This window comes from Pipistrellus hanaki, assembly GCF_964339955.1.
Source record: "Pipistrellus hanaki genome assembly, chromosome: 16".
Classification (NCBI taxonomy): Eukaryota; Metazoa; Chordata; class Mammalia; order Chiroptera; family Vespertilionidae; genus Pipistrellus; species Pipistrellus hanaki.
In genome coordinates, this window is record NC_140518.1 from 8,286,663 (window position 1) to 8,310,718 (window position 24,056).

At 61.4% G+C, this 24,056-nt stretch overlaps 2 protein-coding genes across 6 annotated transcripts in view; one reads left to right on the forward strand and one right to left on the reverse strand.

The window, feature by feature from the left end:
* Nucleotides 1-3,682: 3,682 nt before the first annotated feature.
* PCGF2 (polycomb group ring finger 2) lies at nucleotides 3,683-15,916 on the forward strand. The gene is made up of 10 exons (XM_084862420.1): nucleotides 3,683-3,850; nucleotides 10,159-10,308; nucleotides 10,850-10,946; nucleotides 11,194-11,249; nucleotides 11,330-11,380; nucleotides 11,609-11,717; nucleotides 11,885-11,939; nucleotides 12,028-12,123; nucleotides 13,065-13,145; nucleotides 14,247-15,916. Exons 2-10 carry the CDS (start codon nucleotides 10,197-10,199, stop codon nucleotides 14,622-14,624), a joined length of 1,035 nt encoding a protein of 344 aa, XP_084718546.1. The 5' UTR covers nucleotides 3,683-3,850; nucleotides 10,159-10,196; the 3' UTR covers nucleotides 14,625-15,916.
* A 230-nt stretch (nucleotides 15,917-16,146) lies between these two features.
* The window catches only part of MLLT6 (MLLT6, PHD finger containing), a 31,114-nt gene continuing 23,204 nt past the window's right edge, over nucleotides 16,147-24,056 (reverse strand). For 3 of the 5 annotated variants that reach the window (XM_084862402.1, XM_084862403.1, XM_084862401.1), the window contains exon 20: nucleotides 21,939-23,580. In XM_084862402.1, the coding sequence (XP_084718528.1) occupies nucleotides 23,539-23,580 (42 nt within the window). In that variant the 3' untranslated portion in view covers nucleotides 21,939-23,538. Of the gene's footprint in view, nucleotides 16,557-18,245; nucleotides 18,366-18,885; nucleotides 18,922-19,198; nucleotides 19,322-21,938; nucleotides 23,581-24,056 lie in introns of those variants that run through there. The other 2 variants (XM_084862404.1, XM_084862405.1) reach the window with 2 other exon arrangements.

Consider the following 24,056-nt stretch of genomic DNA (forward strand, 5'->3'; position numbering starts at 1 on the left):
GTGTGGCTTCCTATTGGCTGAACCCCTCTGTCAGTCACCAGCACGGGAAGTTTGATTGAGAAGTCAAACCCGGTAAAGCGAAAGTGAAAAGTCACTGTGAGCGCGGAAGGCCCGGCGTCGCGGTGCAGGCTGGGATCGCGGCGGACTGGATCCGCGTGCACTTGGGCTGCTGCAGCCGCAGCTGAAGGGCTACAGTGTTGCTTGTCGATCTTATTATTACTCATCTTCGCTTGTTTCATGTATTTATTCCAGAAACCCTTACATCTGTTGTGTGCCAAGCACTAGGCTCTGGACATTAACTGAACTAGGACGGTGCCTGGTGTGTAAGAGGCGCCATTAAGTGCATATTTACTAATGCGGGGAGGGGAGGGCAGTAGGTGGGCGTCGCGAGTGTTCAGCTGTAGGGGTTCAGCCGCAAAGGGGAGGTTTGGAGGCCGAACGTTGTTCTGCTCTGGGGTCGATTTCAAGTATCCCAAATCTCAGGTCCCTCTAAAAAGGGGCGTTCCGAGCTTTCCCTTATCTAAGATCCGTAGGAAGCCGGCGCCCACCCCTCCAGAGCCAATGGAGGAAGGTGTGCCTGTTCTGCTCTTTTTCTTCTACGAATCCAGACCCTCTTTCGCCCTCGGGTCCGCTTTGGCTCCTCTGCGAGGGTTTCTGTTCTGGCTTCTGCTTCGTCGCCAGCTCACTCCTATTGACTCGACTCGCCGCCGCCTTACCAGCCACTACAGTCTCTGTGGCGCAATCGGTTAGCGCGTTCGGCTGTTAACCGAAAGGTTGGTGGTTCGAGCCCACCCAGGGACGCTCTGTTTTTCCTCCCTCTGAAGCGTAATTATCCCAACTGCTGGAATCCTAAATCTGGCTTTGAAAGGGAAGAGATAAACTTTTTCTATAAGCACATCACAGGGTCATCGTGATTGGAAATGTGTTGTATTCTCAGTGATGGGATAATTTCTCTGGCGCTCTCTTCTACTACTCTGCCTCGAAACTGGACTGCAGGAGCAACAGACAGGTTTTTGTCTCACCGGGCAATACCAATCCGTTCCAGGTTGCGTTTTTCTTTAGGACTAAACGGATTTCCAGCGGAGGTTGGATAGTTTTCCACTGTCGGTCTCAGGCGATGTTACAATCTCCAACTATTACATGTGGAAGGGAAAAAAGGTGTGAGAGAGAAAGGCAGAAACAAGCTGAGGGGCAAAGAGGGAGGTGAGAAACGGGGAGAGAGCATGTCTATGATAGGCGGGCACAGAAAGGGGATATGACAGAGGAAATAGGCGAGGTCAGAGGAAGGAAGACAGAGGAAAAGGAGAGAAGGAAAAGAACAGTTAATATGAGAAGCATTAGTAAAAGGAAAACAACAAAACAGGTTTTTGTTGTTGTTTTGTTTCCCCCCTAGAAATACACCCACATGAGTGAGAATGGGGAAATAGCAGGAGAAACCGGCAAAGGACATTGTTTGGGGGAGGCAGGCACCGGGAAAGGAAGGAAAGGGACAGAAGGAAAGGCAATCACACAATCCCAAGAGGGGCCACTCTCTCCTACCACTGTCCCCGTCTTCAAGGGGATCTGACCTGGCAGTAGTTCTTGGTTTGTGCCGGAAATAATCACCCAGATTTCCAGGGTTCCTGCCCTCAGTAAGCGGATCCCTCTGATGAGTACTTGTCCGGTAGAGAATCACATGCGATGCTACAGCTAAGACTGAGATAAATAATTGGCACCTGACCTCTCCCAGAAGCACATGCGAGGGCATGGGGTCGGAGCCTCCACTTTTACGAAAGAGCCAAGCAAAGGACTCCCTCCAGCAATTCTCCATGTCCGGTCTCTTCTCAAGGCCAGGCTCTTCTGAAAGCCCTGGCCAGTACGCACCCTCCTTACCCAGCTCTCACCCTGCTGAGGGGGACACCAGGGGGCACACAGGCTGTGGAACCCTCCGGATTTGCCCCCATCGGTCTGTGTGTACCTTGCCCCGGAAGCCCCGCTCATCGGCGTTCTGTGCCCTGTGCCTGGCACGGGACCTGCTTTGACACATGACAGGTGCTTCTTTGTCTGAACACTAGGCACATTCAGAAGATTCTCCTGCTAAACCAGAAAGGCCAGGGATACTGGGCCCCGTTGCCTGGGACATATTATACATGATGGAAGTGGGCAATGGGGTCTTCAGCAGGTCCCTCTGTCTTTGGTTTGCTCCTGGCCGGCGTTTGGTTAATGGAGGAACAAGTGAATGGATCCCAGGTGAGCTCGGTGATCCCTTCTAGCAGCCGGACTCAGAGATAGTAGCAGACCCACCCCCTCCTTCCCCCATACACACACAACCAAGGTGTGCACTGTGGGAGGGACTGTGATCTCTGAAGCCCCTACAGTTTTCTCTGGCTCCGGATCTTCTAGCCCCAAAGGAGTGGCAGACCAGAGTTCCTACTGCGCCCCCCGCCCCCCAAGGGCGCCTTCAGGACTGAAGAGGGCGCCTGGCTCTTCCCTGGCAGAGCCCCAAGGTCCAGGCGACCCCCTTGCCCTAGGGACAGCCAGTGTGTCCATCCCCCGAACCCCCTTTCCCAGAGGGGCCTGGTCTGTGCCTGCTAACAGCGTGGAGCAGGTGACCAGGTCCCCCGGGCCTTCTCCCGGGGTTCTCAGACTGCCTGGCTCTGGGCGGGAACCCCTCTCCCACCCCCATGCGGCCAGGTGGGCCGGAGGCTGGAGCCGGGGTCACTGGGCGGCCAAAGGATGACCTGGTCTCCGGCCAGCGAGGGGAGCTGCAGCCCGCGGCGCCGGCTCCGGGGCGGCCTGGGCCGCGGGCGGGAAAGGAGGGAGGAGGGGGGGGGGCGCCCCGGAGCTGTCGAAGGTTCGCCTCCTCATTTGCACACTCGGGGCACTTAATGGCCGGATGGCCGCGCTCTTTGAAGGGACGGACACGGCGACCATCCCAATCAATCTCCACGGACGAATGAGCGAATCGACCGTCTGCATGAGGCAGGCCCGCGGCCGTCGCCGAAACCGAGTATCGATCGGCGGCCCCGGCGCCACCCGTCTCCCCGCTCTTCCCGGCGGGTCCAAGCCTTCCTCCCCGTTCCCCCCCACCCCCCACCCCAACCCCTGGCGGGACCCCCTGGGGCCCGGGGCCGCGTCTCGGAGCCGGCGACGGGGGGCCGATGGGGCGAGCGGCGCGGGGGGCCACGCGCCCAGGATCGCGGCCGCGGTCGGGAGGGGCCGTCGCTCGAGGGAATGGACAGGACCCGGCGCGTGGACGTGCGGGCGGCGCGGCCCTGGCCCGGCCCCGAGCCCTTCGGCCGGGCCGGGGGGACCGCACGGCGAGCCCCGCTGCGCGGAGCCCCGGCTGCATCTCACCCCCTTCCCGGCGCCCCGCGAGGGGTGGGCATCGCCGGGCCGGGGGCGGGGGGCGCACACGCGTGTTCGGGGAGGAGGCGTGAGCTGAGGAGAGGAGGGTCCTTTCTCCGGGTCCGGGCTGTCTGGGGGGGTAAAGGGCTGTCCTACTTTGGGGGGCCCAGTGGCCGGGGGCGGGGGTGGGGGTGGCCGCCGCGATCGCCCCTAACCCCCCCCGCCCCCTCCGCGAACACCCTCCTAAAGGAATGGGGTCACGTGTGTGGGCAGTGGGCGGGCCCTGCTCTTGTCTGGAGGAAAAAAAGCCATTTTGTGCCCCCCCCCCCAGCCCGGGTCCCTCCCCTCCCCCTCCATCCCCTCCCCTCCCCTCGCTTCCTCCCACCCCAGCCGCTTTCGCAAACTCCTTTCTCACCGAAGCTTTCTCCCCGCCCGCCGCCGAGCGAGCGCCGCGGCTGGGCCCCCTCCCCTCCCTTTCTCCCTCCCTCCCGCCCCCTCCCCGGACCGCAGACCCCGAGCCCAGGTAAGCGGACCGGACCGCCCTTCCCTCCTCTCCGCCTGCCCCGCCGCCGGGGCCCGGGCCGGGCCGCATCCTCTCCCGCATCCCCGCGGGGAGGGCGCCGGGGCCGGGCCGCGTCCCACCCGCCGGCCGCCCCGGCCGCCGCCGCCTTCCTTTCTCCCTTTCCCTCTCCCCCTTCCCCTTCTCTCCCTTCCAAGATGGCCGCAGCGGGTTCCCCTCCCAGCGCTGTGGCGTCCCCGGACCACCCCCTCTTTGTGCTCCGCGCCGTCCCAGACCCGCTGCCGAGGAGGCGGGGGAGGCCGGGCGCCCACAAAGGCTCCGCCGGGGCTCGGGCTCCGGGTGGGGCGCATCTCTGCCCCGCTGCCCCCCTCCAGGACCCAGAGCTGCCCTGGCGCCCCCCCTGCGCCCCTCGGCCCGGGGAGGGGTCGCTCTCTGTTTTTTTCGGGGGCCCTCCCCGCCCCCCCCGGCGTCGCGGACGTGCTAAGCCTGGAGGCCGGGAGGCAGGGGACATGCTTTTTTTTATTGCCGCGGGGACCGGGGGAGGGCGCTCTTTCCTGCCCGGCCCCGGGGCTCTGGGCACCTCCCCCCGCCGGCCCCTTCCCCCCCATCCCCAGGCCGGGCGCCCCGCCCCCGCCCCCAAGCTGGGCCCCGCGGAAAGTTTGGCTCCTGGGAGCACAGGAGCGGCCCCCCGGGAACTGGGGTCTCACTGGGGGCTCGGATCCTCGGACCCAGCTCCGGGGACAGCCGGGGCCCAGGGGGTGGCCTGGAAATGGGGGGGTAAGGTTTATTTCCGATCGCCAGCGGAGGCAGGAGGGGTCTGACCGACCGGCCTGTCTCCCCCTGGGGGGCCGGGCCGCCCCTTCCTTCCCGGGTCCTCCTGCTGCTAGCTCCGGGGAGGAGGGAGGGGGACCCCTGGGCAAGCGGACACCCCAGCCCTTCCTGCCTTCGCGTTGGGCCCAGGCGTGCCTCCCCCCACCCCCAAGGCCCCCGTCTGCCCAGAATCGCTCCGGATGGCTGGAAGAGGCCCGGGCGGTGGATTTGCCTGTGAATATTGTGGAAGTGCCCCTGGTCTTTGTCTCTCAAGAGTTACCCCTTTACCCCCCACCCCTCACCCTCGCTGCCTCAGTCTCTCCAGGGCTTCCTGTAGGGGGGCGGGGAGGGAGGGGGGGCGTCCCTTGGCCGTCTCCCACTTCTCTCCCAGGCCTCCTCCTCTGGGCCTCTTGCAGTTTGCATCTGTTCCTGAAACTCCACTTTCCCTCCTTCCTCCCCCTTCCGCTCTGTTCCAAGGTGTTAGCACTTGGGAAAGCAGCATAAAGCCGACTCTGTTGCAGCTTTTTGGTGGCGAGGTTTCTCCAGGGGTTCCCCCATTTGGAGTTGGGGTTTGTGTTCTTCCAGCTGTCTTTGGAATGAGGCGGGAAACATTGCAAATGTTTAGCGTCCAGACACGGTGTAGCTGGGAGGGGTTCAAGTTGAAGTCCTGGTTGGGGGGCGGGAAGGGGGGGGGTGGAGGGGAAGAGGGCAGGAAGGGGACTCTGCTGCCCTGGCCTCGCCTGGGAGATCTTGGTGGATGGAGCTGTTGCCATGGGAATGGAGACGATCTGAAGAGGAAGAGGGTGTATCTTCCTGCAGGTCAGATGCCCACCCGACTCTTCCAGGCTCTGGCCCCCAGCGGGGAGGTCAGGAGCCGCACCGGCCTTGTTGCCAGGAGACGTGTGTTATAATGTACATGGGGTGGACCAGGGATGCACACAAGGCCAGTGTGTGTGTGTGCAGCTCTGGTTTCAGCCCGGGATGGATGTCAGGCGGGCTGTGTGCTCCTGGTTGGGGCGGGGGGTGGGGGGGTGGGGGGGGTGGCTGAATGCATCTGGCAAAGGTGGGCCGGGCTCTGGTCTGGCTCTGTGTGATGGGGTGTGTCTGTGTGTGTGTCTGGCCAAGTATCTGTGTGTGTGTGTGTGTGTGTGTGTGTACGTGCACGCACACGCACACGCACGTGCTGTGTCTCCGGCCTTGTGTGTAGTGAGTGTGAGAGAGGGAGGAGGTGTGTCTGGCTCTGTGTGTGTATTTTGGGTTTTTGTCTTTGTTTGATCTTCGGAAGCAGGGAGGGAGGACGGGCGAGCCCCGCACCAGGAGGCCGGCAGCCTCCTTTTCGTGCTGCGGGCGGGGGAGATGTGGGCATCCAGGGAAGCCTGAGAGGCGGACGGTGCTCCCAGGTGGACCGGACTGCCCGTGTTCCCCCCAAATCCTTGGGGCTCACGCAGTGGCACCTACGCCATTGGGAGAGGAAAGGACTCCTAGGTCCCACGGTCTGAGACTTGACAGTACGCTCTGGCTCCCTGTGCTTCTGGACAGCCTCAGCCTCCCCATCTGTACCGCGGGCGTGGGATGGGGGCTCTGCGCCCTCTTCGTGCTTCTAGGTCAGCATGCGTGCTGGTTGCCGTCGGCCAGACGTTGGCCCCTCCTAGAGGCTCACCGAGTGATCTGTCTGCCAGGGAACGTGGAGTCCTGCTTCCCCCGTCCTGGGTGGAATAGGGCCAGTGTGCAAAGAGCACAGGCCGTTTCTCGTCCTCGTACCGCCGCTGTGTAACCTCAGGCAAGCCCCTTCCTTCCGAGTGTCTTCGTCTGTGAAATGACATGACGGACAAGATGCTTCCTAAGGCGCCCTCTACCTCTGCGACTCTAGGCGTCTGGATGTGTGACCTTGAGTGACTTTTCCCAAGACCTGGAGGCTTTCTGGGGAGGGGGCCGGGCTAATTTCGTTGGGAGGAAAGGAAGAGCAAAGGATGCTGCCCCTGCGCATCGCATCCAGAGGAGCCGAGGGGCCGCGGGGTTGTCAGAGATCGGCTCTCTCTGCTGGGGAAAGGGGGGGGGGGCGGGAACAACACAACAAAACAAAAACTGAGGGCAAGAGAGGCCTACATCTCGGGGGAGCTTCCAGAAAGAGCGTGGTTAAAACAAAGAGCTGCAGGTGGTCTTTATTAGCAGGGGACTTTGAGGATGTGGAGAGACCAATGCCGGGCTTGATGGCAAGGAGTGGGAACTGGGTGCTGATCGGTCTCCTTTCCTGCCGAGACCCGGGGCTCCAGGGCCCCGCTGTTGTGCCTGTGCAGTCTGGTTGGTGCGGGGACAGGAGGCACTGAGGGAGGGGCCTGGCCCCCGGGTGGGGGAAGGCATTGGAGGTGGGTGATGGCACTCGGGTCCCCTGTGGGGTTGTTGTTGGGGCTGACCTGTTTCCCTTTTCTGCTTCTTGGATCTGTCTCTCCTTCTCCGTTCCCCTTGGGCTAGTCCCATCTCCCAGCCTCTTTCTTAAAGTGACGCTGCCGACGGTCCAGCCCCCTATCAGCCCTCTTCCTTCTGCTTCTCACCACACACCAGCCAGGTGCCGCTGGGGAGGAACTGGGTGTCAGTTGTAGGGCCCTGAGGCTTCCCGGTGGGGGGGCTGAGATGGGGAGGAGGTCCTTGGGGGGACAGGTAACCATGGCAATCAGGTGAGGAGCCAATCCTGGCTTCTCCCCAGCCCCGGAGGTAGCAATCGGAGATTCTGGGGGTGGGGTGGAGCGAGGAGAGTCATTGCTCTGTAAGCACCACAGCGCCTGCCTGCGCTGGCACATCTAGGAAGGACCTTGAGGGATACTCCGGGTCTGGAGGCTCACAAATGCTCGGAGGGAGGGAGAGGGGGCGGGCGATGGCCAGGTGCCCGGGAGCTCCTGTGTGTGGAGGCCATAGGCTGCTTGGCAGCAGCTAGGTGGGAATTCTTAGCAGCAAGTGTCCGCAAACACAAGTGTGCGAATGAGGCGGCCAAGGCCGTGCGCAGCGCTGTGTGTGTACGTGTGCATGTGAGGGAAAGAGAAGGGGGTATGACGCTCACTGATAGCAGCCCGGACCCCCAGCATGGTCAGAGCCCAGGACGTTTTGTTGCTGTCCGTGCCCGCACACAGATTCCCTGGGACACGGACACGTAGTCCTACCAAGTGCCTTTGGAGGCCCAGACAGCACGTATGTGTCTGACATTACACGGGCCCAGCGAGACGGCCGCTTGGAGTTTGTTCTTCCCCCTGGATGGTTGTAATAATATTTGGGCATCTTGCCAGGGACGGAGTTACCATGGAAACCACCAAACAGCGGAGTCCATAGCAAGGCGGCTACCTCATTGTGAAGGGGGAACCCGTGCAGGGAAGGCAGAAGGAGCCCACCCTGTGTGTGTGGCCAGAACCGCTTTCCTCGGGCTGGGCCTGCGGGGCTGGGCCTGCGGGGCTGGGCTGCCGCCTTGCTGCTGGCTCTCCATGCCGGCTGGCTTGTCCCGCTCTGTCTGCCCCGCTCGCTGGTGTCTCTCCCACGTGTGGCCTTTGTGTCTCTCCGTCTCTCTCGGTCTCTGGCCAGCCTCTGTTGGCTGCTTGGTTCCCGGCCAAACTCATCCTGGGGTCTCTATAGAAACTGCTGCTCCCGGCTGTGAATTCCGGTCCTGGACAGCCCAGTGCGGGCCTGTAGAAACGCTCTGGAGAGGAGAGGACGGTGTGTGTTGGAAAGGAGCAGTTGGGACTTGGCCGCCCGCTGAGCCCCACCCCTTGGGCTTCCACTCTGGGAAAGAGGAAGAAGGGAGGGGCCGTCCCTTCTCTGTGCAGCTGTGATTTATTTTTATTATTTTTATTTTTTTATCAAGAAGGAAGGACATCAGCCAAGCCAGAGCTGGGCTTTGCCTGACCTCCCGGGCCCTGCCAGAGCCTGGCTGGGCGCTCAGGTGGCGGGGACAGGGAACTCTGCCCAGCCTTGGCCGGCAGCTGCGGGCCTGTGGCCTGTGGCCTGTGGCTGGACGGTCTGTGGCAGGCTGCAGAGGAGGTGTCACCAGGTGGGAGATGGTGGGTGGCAGTGCCCACGAAGAGACATCACTGCGTGTGCCTGGGACGGGGGTCCTGGAGGTGTGTGCTTGCGGGCACAGGTGGAGCGGTGTGTACCTCACTTTTTTTAATGCATTTTATTGATTTTTTTACAGAGAGGAAGGGAGAGGGATAGAATAGTTAGAAACATCGATGAGAGAGAATCATCGATCAGCTGCCTCTTGCACACCCCCACCAGGGATGTGCCCGCAACCAAGGTACATGCCCTTGACCGGAATTGAACCTGGGACCTTTCAGTCCGCAGGCCGACGCTCTATCCACCTATCCACTGAGCCAAACCGGTCTTGGCTGCCTCGTTTTTTTTTGTTTTTTGTTTTTTTTTTTAATGCATTTTATTGACTTTTTTTTTTTTTTTTTAAAGAACATGTTTGGAACCTGTCCAGAGAAACTGGTGAAATATATATTTTTTAATATATTTTATTGATTTTTTACAGAGAGGAAGGGAGAGAGATAGAGAGTCAATGAGAGAGAAACATCGACCAGCCGCCTCCTGCACACCCCCTACCGGGGATGTGCCCGCAACCAATGCACATGCCCTTGACCAGAATCGAACCTGGGACCCTTCAGTCCGCAGACCGACGCTCTATCCACTGAGCCAAACCGGTTTCGGCGCATTTTATTGACTTTTTACAGAGAGGAAGGGAGAGGGATAGAGAGTTAGAAACATCGATGAGAGAGATCAGCTGCCTCCTGCACACCCCCCACCCCCCACCCCCCACTGGGGATGTGCCCACAACCAAGGTACATGCCCCTGACCGGAATCGAACCTGGGACCTTCCAGTCCGCAGGCCAATGCCCTATCCACTGAGCCACACCGGTTTCGGCGTTCCTCAGTATTTCTTGCGTGAGCGTGAGGCCTGGGACCTGTGTGGCCAGGTGACGCCCAGGCTGCTGCTCTGGGGCCGGAGCTGGGTGCAGAGTCAGAGGACAGCGATGGGTGCCCCTCCACACCAAAGCTGCGTGGAGGCGGCGCAGATGGGAGGGGAGGAGGGTGGCACGGAGTAGCACGACCGAAGTCGGGGGCCTCGCAGCTGGAGGGGGCGAAGGGGCAGAGGCAGCCTGTTCTTTCTCTCCTCTTATTTTCTGGGGGTCTGGCTTATCTGATTCTCCTCCTAGCTCCCAGCTCTCACTTGAACTGGGATTATGGAGCTATTTTAAAAGTCTGTTCTCTTCCACGTTCCTGCCTCCCACATCCTTTGGGAAGTTGGGTCGTACTTCCTGTGGTCCAACCTCAGTCCTTCCGGCTGCTCCAGAAGGGGGCGCTGGTCTTGTTGCTCAAGGTGGGGGGACTGGCCAGAGCGGCCGGCCCCCGGGGAACACTCAGAGGCGCCCAAAGGGACCGGACCTTCCTGCCTCCCGTCCGAGGCCTCAGAGAGGATGCTGGGTCTTTGCATTTCTAATTCCACTTTCACTTCCCAGGGTGAGGCTCCCCGGCCCCCGGCCCCCTCCCCGGCATCATGCATCGGACCACACGCATCAAAATCACCGAGCTGAACCCTCACCTCATGTGTGCCCTCTGCGGGGGCTACTTCATCGACGCCACCACCATCGTGGAGTGCCTGCATTCCTGTGAGCGGCGGGGGCGGGGCGGGGGCGGGGGCGGGAGGCACTGCCCGGGAAGGGAGAGGCACAGACCCTGCCTCTGACTGTGGGGCCCCGGGTCCCAGAGAGGCTGCCTGGGAGCGGGGGCTGGAGGTGCTGACCCAGAGTTCTCATCTGGGATCTCTGCGGCTGATCTGTCACCCCCTGAAGCGCAGCTGCCCCCGGAGTGCCCTGTGGCCTCGGGGGTAAAGGCCGAGGACCCGGGGGAGGGGCAGCAGGCTGGCTGCTGTTTGTCCTCCCTGAGGGCAGCTTGGGGCGTGGGGCTCACCGTATCCATGGCACACGACACTGGCCTGATCCACACACGCAGACACACCAGATTGTCCTCTCCCGAGGACGGACACGGGGCAGGTGCCCTCTCTGAGGACAGGCCCGCGCTGGCCCTCTGCACGGCCCAGACCACCGGCCAAGGCGGAGAAGGGGGACCTGAACCTGGACAGAGGGGCGGGGGGCTGGGCCTGGTGACCCAGGGGGGCTCTGACTCCTCCCTCTCTCCGTGTCCCCCAAGTCTGCAAAACCTGCATCGTGCGCTACCTGGAGACCAACAAGTACTGCCCCATGTGTGACGTGCAGGTGCACAAAACCCGGCCGCTGCTGAGCATCAGGTGGGCCTGGCCCCGCCCCGCCCCCCTCTGCCCCTCAGCCCTCCTGGCTCCTGTGGCCCAGGTGGCAGGTCGTGGCGGGGCCGGGGGAAGCCCTGGGCCTCTTCCTCCCTCGGGGTTGTGTCCAGCTGAGAAGCAGTCGAGGGGCAGAGACCAGGCTCTGAGTCTGAGGGAGGGAGCTGAGAAGCGGGGTCCCTGGCTGGGAGGGCGGGTCAGAGGTTGTTGATAGGGTCCCGTCTGTTTTTCCCAGATCTGACAAGACCCTCCAAGACATCGTCTACAAACTGGTCCCGGGGCTTTTTAAAGGTATCCACACCTTCCTCCTCCTGCGCCCCCGTTCCCCAGCCTGCTGCTCCCTCCTCACCCCGTCTCCTTCCCTCCTTCAGATGAGATGAAGCGGCGGCGGGATTTCTATGCGGCCTACCCCCTGACGGAAGGTGAGGCCATGTGTGTGCGAGCGGGCTGGGGCCGTGCGAGCGGGCGGCTCTGCCCAGATGTGAGGGCGGGGGGCACTGGGCTGTCCGTCCGTCCGTCCTTCATGCACGAACACGCCGTCTCCTTGGCTCGGAGGACGGCCGGGCTCACCCCACTGAGCGCTGAGATTCGGGGTCCGTGGCGGGGCTCCCTCCCCCATCCTAGGCAGCCCCCGTTTTCTCCTCTTTCAGTCCCCAACGGCTCCAACGAGGACCGCGGGGAGGTCCTGGAGCAGGAGAAGGGGGCTCTGAGCGATGATGAGATTGTCAGCCTCTCCATCGAGTTCTACGAAGCTGTCAGGCAAGTCTGTCCTGTGCCCCGTCCTTTTGGGGTCCTGGGCCGGTCGCCCCCTTCTCCCACCCAGCCCCATTCCCCGGAGGGGAGGGCCTGCTGGACGTGTGTGCTGGGGAAGCCTGCCTGAACCAGGGTCTCCCTGGCTTCATTCCACCCACTCCCCACCCCCCCAGGGACCGGGAGGAGAAGAAGGGCCCCTTGGAGAATGGAGACGGGGACAAGGAGAAGGTGAGGGCTGGGCCTGCCCGGGCGTGGGCTGTGGGCCGGGAGAGAGGGCCTGGGTGGCCCACAGCCCTGGGTGCCTCTCCCCTGGCAGACAGGGGTGCGCTTCCTGCGGTGCCCAGCAGCCATGACCGTCATGCATCTCGCCAAGTTTCTCCGCAATAAGATGGACGTGCCCAGCAAGTACAAGGTGCGTCCCGGGCCCTTTGGGAAAGGGAGTGTCTGCGGGGAGTGTCTGACAGTGCGCAGCCCGGCCATTGTTCAGGGCGGGCGGGTGTCACCCAGGCCTGCTGGGTTGTGTAATGGAGCCCAAGCAGACAGGTAATTGAAACCAGGGTTAGGGCGGGGCTGTCTGCAGCTGGTGAAACCAGTGTGCAGGCAGCATGGGAAAGAGGCGGGGAGTGTGTGTGTGTGTGTGTGTGTGCGCACGTACGCACGCACGCAAAAAACACGGGGTCTCATCTGGGGCCAGCTGGCTGAAGGAAGTCCTGGCCAACAGAACTCCAGGGCATTGCTGCTGCTGCTGCTGCTGCTTCTTTTTTTAAACAAAGCTTTTTCTTTTTAAATAAATTTTATTGATTTTTCACAGGAAGAGAGAGAGATAGAGAGTCAGAAACATCGATGAGAGAGAATCATCAATCAGCTGCCTCTTGCACACCCACTCCTGGGGATGTGCCCGCAACCAAGGCACATGCCCCCGACCGGAATCGAACCCGGGACCCCTCAGTCCGCAGGCCGACGCTCTATCCGCTGAGCCAAACCGGTTTCTGCTGGGGCATTGCTTCTTAAATTTGCATGAGCCTGTGAGCCCTTAGAGAGCTTGTTAAATGGCAGGTGGATTCCGCGGATTTTGCTTTCCCAGCAAGCTCCCAGGTGCTGCCAATGCCGTGGCCTGCGGAGCGCACGCTGAGTATCTGGGTCTAGGACGGTGGGTCCCAAACTTTATGTCAGAATCGCGTGGGGAGCTTTCAAACTCAGTTTCTATCTTACCAGCTGGACAGAACCTCTAGGGCAGAGCCCTGGCATTGTCTAAAGCTCCCTGGGGACGGCTCTGTGCGGCCGGGTGAGAGCCGGGCTCCCGGATCCTCCTCACCTGGGCCCTTCCCGTGCCGCGGTGTCCGCCCCCTCCAGGTGGAAGTCCTGTACGAGGACGAGCCGCTGAAGGAGTACTACACCCTCATGGACATCGCCTACATCTACCCCTGGCGGCGGGTGAGCGGGGCTGGGGGACCCGCAGGGCTGGCGCGGGTCTGTGCCCACTGGGCCGCATGGGCACTGCTCTAACCATGACAACGCACTTTGTCCCATGAGCTGGCCTTGTGCAGGCCGGCCTGCCTCGGGCTGGTTCTCCCCCTCTCCCCCCCTCTCTCTCCCTCCCTCCCTCTCTCTCTCTCTCTCTCTCTCTCTCTCTCTCTCTCCCTCCCTCCCTCCCTCCCTCCCTCCCTCCCTCTCTCTCTCTCTCTCTCTCTCTCTCTCTCTCTCTCTCTCTCTCTCTCCCCTCCCTCCCTCCCTCCCTCTCTTTCTCTCTCTCTCTCTCTCTCTCTCCATCCCTCCCTCTCTCTCTCTCTCTCTCTGTTTCTCTCTCTCTCTCTCTCCTCCTCCCTCCCTCTCTCCCCCCTCCCTCCCTCTCTCTCCATCCCTCCCTCTCTCTCTCTCTCTCTCTGTTTCTCTCTCTCTCTCTCTCCTCCTCCCTCCCTCTCTCCCCCCTCCCTCCCTCTCTCTCTCTCTCTCTCTCTCTCTCTCTCCTCTCTCTCTCTCTCTCTCTCTCCATCCCTCCCTCTCTCTCTCTCTCTCTCTCTCTCTCTCTCTCTCTCCATCCCTCTCTCTCTCTCTCTCTCTCTCTCTCTCTGTTTCTCTCTCTCTCTCTCCTCCTCCCTCCCTCTCTCCCCCCTCCCTCCCTCTCTCTCTCTCTCTCTCTCTCTCCCCCCCTCCCCCTCCCTCCCTCCCCCCCTCTCTCTCTCTCTCTCCCCCCCCCCCCGGAGCCCCCACACTCAGGAAAGAAGGCTCTGGGCAGATGGCGTGCCCCCATGTGGGGTCAAACAGGAGGGCCTGGTGGCCGTGGAGGAGTGAAGGTTGCATCCTGCTCCTTGGCCTCCCTCTCCTCTCTCCAGCCTCCGGTCCCACACAGTCCTCTCTGGGTCTGTGTGCCCGGCTCTCCGGCCCGGCGCTCTCCGTCGCCATGCCTCGGTCCTCCTACTCTGCTGGGTCTTTCTCTCTAGGACTCAGGCTTTGCCTTCCTCCCTCCTGGGGCATGATGGGGTGAAGGTGGGTGGCTGCCTGGTTAGCCTCTCCCTCCCCCCACTCTCCCTGCAGAATGGCCCTCTCCCCCTCAAGTACCGGGTCCAGCCAGCCTGCAAGCGGCTCACCTTGCCTACGGCGCCCACCCCCTCCGAGGGCACCAACACCAGTGGGGCATCAGAGTGTGAGTCAGTCAGCGACAAGGCTCCCAGCCCCGCCACCCTGCCGGCCACCTCCTCCTCCCTGCCCAGCCCGGCCACCCCCTCCCATGGCTCTCCCAGCTCCCATGGGCCCCCAGCCACCCATCCTACCTCCCCCACTCCCCCTTCAGCAGCCAGTGGGGTCAGCACAGCTACCAACGGGGGCGCCTCGAACTGCCTGCAGGCCCCGTCCTCCACCAGCAGGGGGCGCAAGATGACTGTCAATGGAGCTCCCGTGGCCCCCTTAATTTGAGGAAAGGGACCTTTCCCTCCTTTTCCAGCCGAGCCTCTCCACCCCTCCACTTTTTCTGGGCTTCTGTTTCCACCTCTTCTCCTTTCCCCCAGCTCCTCCCACCTTAGGGGTGGGGGGTGGGTTTTATAAATAAATCTCTCTTATATATATATATATATATATATATACATATGTACATAGGAAAAACCAAATATACATATTTTCTATGGACCAACCAGATTAATTTAAATGCCACAGGAAACAAACTTTGTGTGTGTGTGTATGTGTAGGGGACGGGGTTCATTTCGAAGGGGTCTTGTGTAATTTGCTCTATTCTGTTCTTGGGGGTGCCTGAGAGTGGACTGGAGGCTCAGTAATGCTTCGCCCCATCCTCCTCCTGTTTCCCAAGGCAGAGGGCGTGTTACAGGGCCCCCCGGCCCCCAAAGCTTTAGGCACAACTCGGACTGGCTGTGTGTGGGTCCGTCCTCTCTCTCCCTCTCCCCCCCATCTTGGCTGCTGTCCAGCCCCAGCCCAGCCAGCCCCCCAGCCCCTCGTGTGGAATGTGCAGAGACTTGCTAAGACAGTGCCTTTTCCCAGTGCGGTGTACCCCCTGGTTTTGGGGAGCGAGTGGGCGGTGGAGATGGTGTCGGCCTCACCTCCTCCTCTGGCAGTGGAAACTCTGTGCAAAGCATAGATAGTTCTGCCCTTCTGTTTGTCTGTTTTTTTTTTCTTCCTGTGTGTGTGGCCTTCGCATCGTTTCCGTAGGGAAGAGAGGATTCAGGCCACGGGAGGCCTCCGCCCTTGCAGTCCCACTGTGGCTCTAGCATTGTGCACCCCTTCACCCCCGTGTGCCCCGAGCCCCGCCCAGGAGCCCCCATCAGCAAGCCTGGGGACCCGGAGTGGAGAGGCGGAGTGGGGTTAACCTCAGACAAGCACAGACCCCAGGCTTTGCTCAAGGCAAACAGCCCTCCAGTCCCCGCCCCACCCCCAGCGGAGGCCCAGGCAGGAAAGGGCCTCGGGGGCAGCTGAAAGCACAAGACAGACGCCCGGAAGCTCTGTCCGCAACACCATCCCGAGGGGTCAGTGGGCCACCCCCGAGGGGCAGGCCCCCATAGCTCTCTGCCCACCGTTCTCTTCCAGTGTACATAGGTCAGATCGGGGTACCCTGTCACAACCGAGGTGTCCGGGGTTGGGTCCCCCCAGCGGGTTTGTCTGTGTTTGCACCTTGTCCGTTGTCTGAGGTGCCATGGCTGTACCTCCTCCTGCCCTGGGACATTTGCATCTCCTGGCTTTGTAATAAATGCTGCGTATTCTCCAGCGCCTCTAGTTCTTTGGGGCAGAGGGGACCGGGAGAGGATGGGGGGGGTCCCCAGGCCGCCGCCTCCTTGTACCGCTCGTCTGTGGCTCAGCCTGCCTCGGGAGGCCCCATATGGAATACACCGGAATGGCCTCTATCCTAGGGCCGGTCTGGTGCCCCCAGACCAGGGTTAGGAGTCAGAGCAGGGGTATGCCCTGTGCCTCACCAGTGACCACAAGAATACCATTCTGGATGGGCAGGCTTGTTTAATGCCACCTTCCCCACCAGCAGGTGCTAAACCTGGCACCTGCTCCTGGCTGCCCCAGGTGAGAGACCTCAGGCTGTGGGAGCAAGTCCTTTATAAGCCAGGGGTTACTGGGGTCCCTGGATGACCACTTCCGGGCTCGGTGCGCGCTTTCCTTCCCCAGAAAGGGGGTGCCTGTCAGGGAGGCCTGGGGCTGACGAGCAGCCGGCCCTCAGAGCGGGGAGCCCACTTCTGCCTTCTGCACCCTCTCGCTCCGGTGGGTGCCGTCGCAGTACGGGGGCTTCTGGGTGGCCTTGCAGGCACACAGGGCCACCATCCGGGTCTCCTGGGCTTTGAACTTGAGCGGGGAGAGGCCGGTGCGTTGGAAGAAGTGGGAGCCGTCACAGAAGGGCTGGTGAGGGAAAGAGAAATGAAGAGAGCTGGCCCCTCTGATGTGGAGGGCAGGTCTGGGATGGGCAGGGCACAGTGGTTAGGGCTCAGGCTCCCGAGTGACACTAGTTTACCTCTCATTTGTAATGTGAGGACAGTGAGAGTTGAGTTATTATATTCTAAGGAAAGGATAATAATTGATTAGGCACTTTGCATACAGCAAGTGTGCAGTAAGTTTGTCATTACAGCATTAGTCTCAAGGGCACAAGGAGAGACTTTCCAAGGTGAAATGGGGCCTTAGGTTTTACACCAAGAGTTTGTTGTTGTTGTAATGGCCCAGTCTCCACTGGTTCGCTACATTCGTTTCTCTCCCCATACTGGTGAAGACTGGGTTGGAGAGAGCTGCACGCATCCCAGGGCTTTCAGACTGGGGTATCGGGTTTTTTTTTGTTTTTTTGTTTTTTTTAATTTTTTTAAAAATATATTTTATTGATTTTGTACAGAGGAAGGGAGAGAGATAGAGAGTTAGAAACATCGATGAGAGAGAGTCATCGATCAGCTGCCTCTACTGGGGATGTGCCCGCAACCAAGGTACATGCCCTTGACCGGAATCGAACCCGGGACCTTGCGGTCCCCAAGCTGACGCTCTATCCATTGAGCCAAACCGGTTTCGGCGGGGTATCGGTTTTTGGCTCCAGGAAACCCCTGGGCATTTGTAGGGAGTGGGTGTAACGGAGGAAGGGGATGTCCTATAGGGAACTGGCTGCCAGGGCCAGCACACGCTTCTCCACCATCCCGGCAGGTGCTCAGCAGAACTGGGTAACGGAAACCGAGGCCCACGGAGGTGCTGTGACCTGCTACTGGTGGGCCTCTGGGGCCAGGCTGGGGTAGGCGGAGAGCGGAGGGAAATTAGCTAATGAGAGTCAGCCTCTCTCCAGCTGACACTGTTCCCTTAGCCCTGCTCCAAATCAGACCAGTGGCCACGCAGGCTGCCGACACCAGCCACACCGCTTGGTGGAGGAACACAGCTCGGAGCTCAGCGCAGGAAGGAAAGGGGCCTGGAGGCTAAGGATGTGGACCAGGTGCCTCTGGATGAGAGGCTCCGGGGGCAGAAGGGAGCAGGCAGCCAGGCTGCGGGCCTGCAACCAGGAAAGTCAGATGACAGGAAGGGAAGGGTTTTCAGGAGACGGGGAAGGGGCGCTGGGGGGCAGCAAAGCTGGGTAGTCTTCCTATGATGAGGTCTTCCCTTTGGCTCCGATGCTTCTTAGGAGCAAGAAGAGAGGAAGAGAGAGACAGGCAAGCCCCTGTGCTTAGAGCAGAGCCTGGAATGAGCCTCTGAGAAGGGAGCCCCAGAAGCAAAGTCCAGAACCCTGGGCTGGGGGGGCAGCGGGGGGTAGAGGAGGTCAGTGTTTGCGGGGGTGGGATGGGACATGCTACACTTTCCACAAAAAAGATGCTTACCATCTAAAACAAAAACCAATGAAATGTAAACCAACAAAAACCAGAAGCCTGGGTCCCACCCGCCTGGCTGTGTGACAGTTTCTGTATCTGGACTCGGCTCAAAGGGTTGATTCAGACGATGCAGCTCAAGGCTATGGGTGCGCCAGCCGGAGAGGGAGCGCTCGGGACACACCCTGCGTTCCTACCTGGGTGTCATGTGTCAAAGGCGTGTGAGTGTGTGTGTGTGTGTATGTGTGTTAGTTCCTCTCACCTGCTTCTTGCTGCGGCCACACACGCACCACCTGTAGGTTTTCCCCGCCACCAGCTCCACCTTGATGGGCGTTTTCAGGGCCACCACAGACTTGGCTGGGGCTTTGGGGAACCATTTGGCCTGTGGCAGGGAAGGGGAGGGGCTTGGGGTCAGCCCAGGTCCTGGAAGCACTGCCTTGCCTATGGCGGCCGGTGTCCCACTGGCTGTGGCTTGTGGCGGCCTTCCCCTGTGATGACACCCTGCAAGGACCCCCCCCCCTTCTCCCCCCTCCCAAGACTCCATAAGTGCCCTGAGCTCCAGGCAGGAAAGATTGGAAGCCATGCAGGCACTCAGGGTCGGAGACCCAGCTGCTTTCTCTGAAAAACCCTGGCTCCACCCTGGAGCTAGGGAGGGGCGGGCTGGGATCCTGCCAGCCTAAGCCGCCGGGGCACCTGGGGCTTGGTTTATCGGGCATCGCTGGCGCCCAGCCCGGTGCCCTCTGGTCCAGCCTGCCTCCCCGGAGGCTGCAGGCGAGGCGGTGGCAGGCTGGAGCCCAGAGGCAGGGCTGACTCTTCCTGGTTGCCTTCCCCGGCCTCTGCCTTTGGGGTCTCCGGGCGTGGGGGGCCTGGGCAGAGGGAAGGGGAAACGGGGGAGTACGTACCAGCCAGGAGGAGATGTCACGCCTCTGGTTCAGCTTCTGCGAGGCGCGTCGTCATCGCCATACAGTGATTTGGAAACAGAAAAACAAAGTCAGTGGGAAGCGGAAGGCGTCCGGAGGGGGGTCATGTGGGGAGGAAGAGATGACCGCTATGGATGGAGGCGAAGGGAGAGGGTAAGAGGAGGGATCACCAGGCAGGAAGGAGGGGCCGGGAGGTGCCCGCCTGCAGCAGGCGCCGGGGGGCTGGGCTGGGGGGGCCGGCGGGCTGGGGAGCCTGGGGGCGGGAGGGGGGCGGGCAGGGGGCGGGGATGCTCACCCAGGCCGCCGGCCGCAGCAGCGCGCCCACGCCACCCATGCCGGGCCTCCCGCACGCCGCCCGCGCCGCCGCCCCGGGTCACCTCCCCGCTCCCTCCGCCCCTCCGCCCGGCCCGGCCCGCCCCGCCTCCGCCCGGCCCGCCCCGCCTCGGCCGGAAGACGCCGCGGGGTTCCGCGCGGGTGGGGCCGGAGGAAGCTCCGCGCGGTCCGGTCCGGCCCAACTGCGGAGCCGAGCCCAGTGGCGGGCCGCGGCCTCCCCGGGCCCCTGGGGTGCGGACCGGCTGTCCCCGCGGCCTCTGGTCCCCCCAAGTCTGCGGGGTGACCGGGGCATCGCCTTTCGTTGCCCGGCCGCGCTCCCAGGCCACCCTCCCAGCCCCCCCACCCCCACGGGCGGGAGCCGGTACCCCTGGGAGCCGTTTTCCCCGCCGAGGCTGGCAGTGTTTCTACCCGTGCGGGGCGGGCCTCCTCGGGAGCTGGTGGTGAGATTCCAGCAGCCCGGCCCCCACATCACACCCTTGGGGGCGGGCCCCCCGCAGGTACCCCTGAATGCTCACCCTGTAGCCTCCGGCGCACCATTACTGCGACCCTGCCCCCCAACCCCCAGGCTCCCACCTCCCTTTCCCTTCCATAAAGCCAGACAAAGCAGGGTCTCTTTGGAGGTTTTTTGTTTTTGTTTTTGTTTTTGTAAAACATTCTTTTATTAAAAGAACAAGTGCTGTTTACGAACTGCCCTTCGTACAAATAACATCCGTTATACAAAGATACAAGAGCCGGGTTATGCACAATTCCAGGCCTGGAGGTGGCGGGCGTTGGGGGGTGGGGTGGGGCATTGCCTTTTGGGGTGAGAATAGAAAGGTTTTAGAAAGACTGCAAAAGGAGCCCTGGGTTTGCAAACCATGGCTTCCCCTTCCCGCTCCCCCAGGAAGGGTCTGCTACATTGAGACAGGCTGGGGTGGAGTTGGGGTGCGGGGGGGGGGGTGTCAAGGTTTGGGTCTGGGGTCCTGCCACCGAAGCCCCACGTTGGGCTGGAGGAAGCAAACGAAGGGCACTGCCGGCACCCCTCAGTCCCCAGCTTCTCAGTAGATCAAGTCAGAGCGGTCAGGAGCTAGACGCTTGCAATCCGGGGGTGTGGCTGTAGGGAGTCGGGGTGCTGGGTCCCAGCTTCCCAAGGGAAGGGACTTAAACCCCCAGACCCCTCTCCCCAGGGATAAAGTGAGCTGCCTACCCCTAACTCTGGCCTACCGCACACCAAGGAAGGTGCTGGAAGCTGGCAGGAGGCTGAGCCTGGAAAACTTGTCTGCATTCTAGCTTGGGAAAGAGGAGTGTGGAGATGGCCCTTCCTCAGAGCGGGGCCCCTCACGTGTCTGGGCTCTTCCTAGGAAGACTCCCCGGGAACTCAGAACAGGAATGGGGGGCGGGGGCGCTCTCATCAGCCTCAAGGTGAGGGCACCTGGAGGGAGCAGCAGGCCCGTGAGCCTGCGGGGGAAGACTCGCACAGGAAAACCTTTTCAAACGCAACCGGTAAAGTGTCATGTCCGCGAGAGGATCCATCAGCTCTGAGCTAAGACAGTCAGTGCTACACAGATTACCCCCCTCCCGCCCCCGCCCCGCCCCCGCCAGCACAGCCCCGCACTCACACTGCACTCACACACACCAGGACAGCCAGGAAGCTGCGGGGAGGTGGTGCGGAGGGGGAGGTGGGAGGGCCAGGAGGCCAGTGTCCTGAGGGCTGGTCCCGGCTCTGCCAGAGCCCCTGCCCCTCCTGGGCTCGGAGGAGGTATCGATCACCTTTGGAGTGAGGATCTGGCTCGAGTGACCCCTACAGACAGGTCCCCTTCCAGTTCTGACACTCATGCACCGGTGTGACCCCAAGGCCCAGCAGTGGCCCTGCACGCACACCCCACTCACATCTCCACGGAGCTCCTGCATCATTTTCAGAACGCCACTTCCGCCCTGCAAACCACATCCTTCCCCTCCCCTAGACAGAGCTCTACAGATCTGCACCCCTTCCCGGGCCCATCCAAAGTCCCTAGGAAAGGGCCGGGGCTGGGAGGGTCAGGTCAGGTCAGGTCAGAACCATCCTCCCTCCCCCCACCACATGGGGACCCTGCTCCATCCTGATGATCTCTAGACCTTCCTTAGGATAAAGCTCCTAAAAGGTGGAAACAGACCACCTCTCTCCTGCCCCTTCCCATCCCCAATCGGGGGACAGCACCAATCCTCACCCAGCCTGGGTCCCATCCTCACATCTGACCTGACCCCTGCCGCTGCGCCCGCCTGTGGGGGCTGGGAAACAGATCCCTGGGTGCTGGGAGGGAGGAGACAGCCGGGGTTCCAGTGCACTAAGTCATGCGGCCCTCTCTCCCCCACGGCAGCCTGGGGGGGGGGGGGCTTATTCCCTCGCCGTCCAGAACAGAAGTTGACTTCAGCTCTCAGTGGACTGGCTTTGGGTGAGGGCGTGGGTGAAGGGAACAGCCCCCTCTGAGAATCTCGGGAAGCTGCTTCTCTTTTCAGTGATTTGGGGGCAGGAGTGAGCCAGCTTCCTAGGTGAAGATTAATATGATGCTGAGTTCTACCGTTGCTAACTGATATTTAGCATTAATAAAAAGTGAGTATTTCTGAGGTCATCACAACGGCTGCCCCCCCCCCCCCCAGCCCTCGCAAGGGCCTAAGAAATTGCCTTGGACGGATTCCCACCCACCCCCTCCATGATCAGCTCCCTAACATATGACAAAGTCTCATCAACAGTAATATTAATATTATTTTCAGTATCAGAAAAAGACCAGTTGAGCAGCACAGGCAAAAATATATCTGCACTACGTTTCTGTCATTGCCAAAAATATACACATCTTCTTTTCTTTATTAAAAAAAAAAAAAAAACCAACAACAAAAGCCCAAAGGGGAACAATCACACACACACACACACACACACACACACACACACACACACGCGCACGCGCGCGCGCGCGCATCCCCACATGCAAAGAGACTGACAAGACGTGAGCCTCAGGGAAAGCTGGACGTGCCTTCTCCTGGCTCCAACCCCAGTGCAACTGACACGGACACAGGCTTCAACCTCGCCCTCTCCCGGCCGCCCCCCTGCCTCCCAGGCCTGGGCCACCAAAGGCTCCGGGCAGGTGGGGCTCCACGATACCCCGAGGGGAAAGAGCTGGTGGGTGGAGGGACAGTTGCTAGGTCAGCGTGAGCTAAGTCTCCCCTGGTTGGTGGAGGTGGCGGTACGGTGCAGGAAGTAGGCTGGCTTATTCTGGGGGGAAGGTCTTCACCCCTCCCCTTGCTCTGTCCCCCAATCCCTGGGGCTCCCCTGGTGCCAGGGAAGCAGGTGGAGGGAGGGGCGCTCTGAGGGGTCTGGGGAAGGGAAGGCAGGATTTACCCTGATTCAAAGCCCTCAGCCCCCTGTCACTCTCCAGTATCAGAGTTCTGTCCTGATTTTTGTTAACCATTCGTGCCCCAGAAAGGGACCAAAGTTGGTGAGGGTGCAAACAAGAGCTGGGAGCCCCCTTCTGAGAACTGCTCCTATCCCTGTCCTTGGCTGCCCCAGGTCGAGGGAGACAGACGTACACACACACACACACACACACACACACACGCACAGGCACACGCACACACGCAGCTAGCTCCATCTCCCCACCCTCGGCACTCCTAAATCCAATATCCAATAGTGCAAAAAGGGGCAGGCAGCGGGGGGCTGGGTCTCCCCCCATCCCTGGGCTTCCCCCAGAGGTGGGGAGGCTGGGGCCAAGTTTGAGGCCACCCGCCCCTGCCTCAGCCTCCCCGTCTGTGGGCTTTTACAAGCTCAGCTTGTGGCCCTTGTTGGGGGGCAGGGGGAGAAGACGGTGAGAAACGGCCCAAGGGACCCTCCTGCCCTCCTGCCGTCTGCCCGCGCTGGGCGGAAGCTGCAGGTACAGCAGGGCCACCCCTTCCTCCTTAGCAGGTTCTGCGCAGGGGCAGGCCTGGGACCCACCCCACACAAGTGCTGATCCGTTTTATGTGGCGGGTCCAGCCAACCCCCCACCTACGCCACGGCCCACTTGCTCCCTGCAGGACCTCAACGCCTTGGCTCCTAGGTCAGCGTGGAGCCGTCCTCCCTCGGAGCCCCTCACAGCGGGTCTCTGCAGAGGGGGGAGAGGCCAGAGAGAAGGCGCTCCCCTCTCGGGCTCAGTCCCCAGCACCAGGCGCACCCACACTCGCCAGGTCTCAGCGGGCGCGCACTCTGGGCTGGGGCTCTCCAGGATCGGGGCGCAGGTGCCTGCTCCAGGCTAGGACCCCCTCAAGCCGGGACTGCCCCCTCCGCTTTGGGGGTCAGGAGGGGTGTGGACGGAGTTAGCCTTTTTCCTGGTTGGCTGAGGCTCCTTTGTCAGCGGTCTGGAAAGAGAGGAAGGGAGGCTGGGGGTTTGGGGGGAGGCATTTGCTCCTAACACCCAGCTGAGAACAGCTCTTTGGGTGAAAGGTGCAGGGAGGGTGCCCAGCTCCAGTTCCTGACGTGGGCTCTGATGGGCAGACATCCAAGTCAACAACATGTTGTGTGTGCATGTGCGTGTGCGTGTGCGTGTGTGGTGTGGGGGGGGGCAGGAGGGGAGTGTGCTCTGCACAAGGGTGCCTGGCTAAGCGGGCATGCTCCAGCCAAAGCCAGCACCCTGTGCTGTCTATGCCCTCAGAGTGGCATAAAGTGGGCATTTCCAGAAAGACCCGCCCAGAGCACCATCTCCTTCTACTCAGGGAGGAAATGCCTTTCTAATTGGCCTTCCCAGAGGGATGCTGCTTCCTAACTGGTGCTTTTGCCATTAGTGATGCTCAGAGGGCCTCTTTCTTGGGTCTGCAGGAGGGAACCCAGGTGCCTG

Coding starts and splice junctions, on each gene's coding strand:
- PCGF2 (XM_084862420.1), top strand. CDS start 10,197: ATGCATCGGACCACACGCATCAAAATCACCGAGCTGAACCCTCACCTC. Junction 10,309..10,849: donor CGTGGAGTGCCTGCATTCCT/GTGAGCGGCGGG, acceptor GTGTCCCCCAAG/TCTGCAAAACCTGCATCGTG. Junction 11,940..12,027: donor GAGACGGGGACAAGGAGAAG/GTGAGGGCTGGG, acceptor CTCCCCTGGCAG/ACAGGGGTGCGCTTCCTGCG.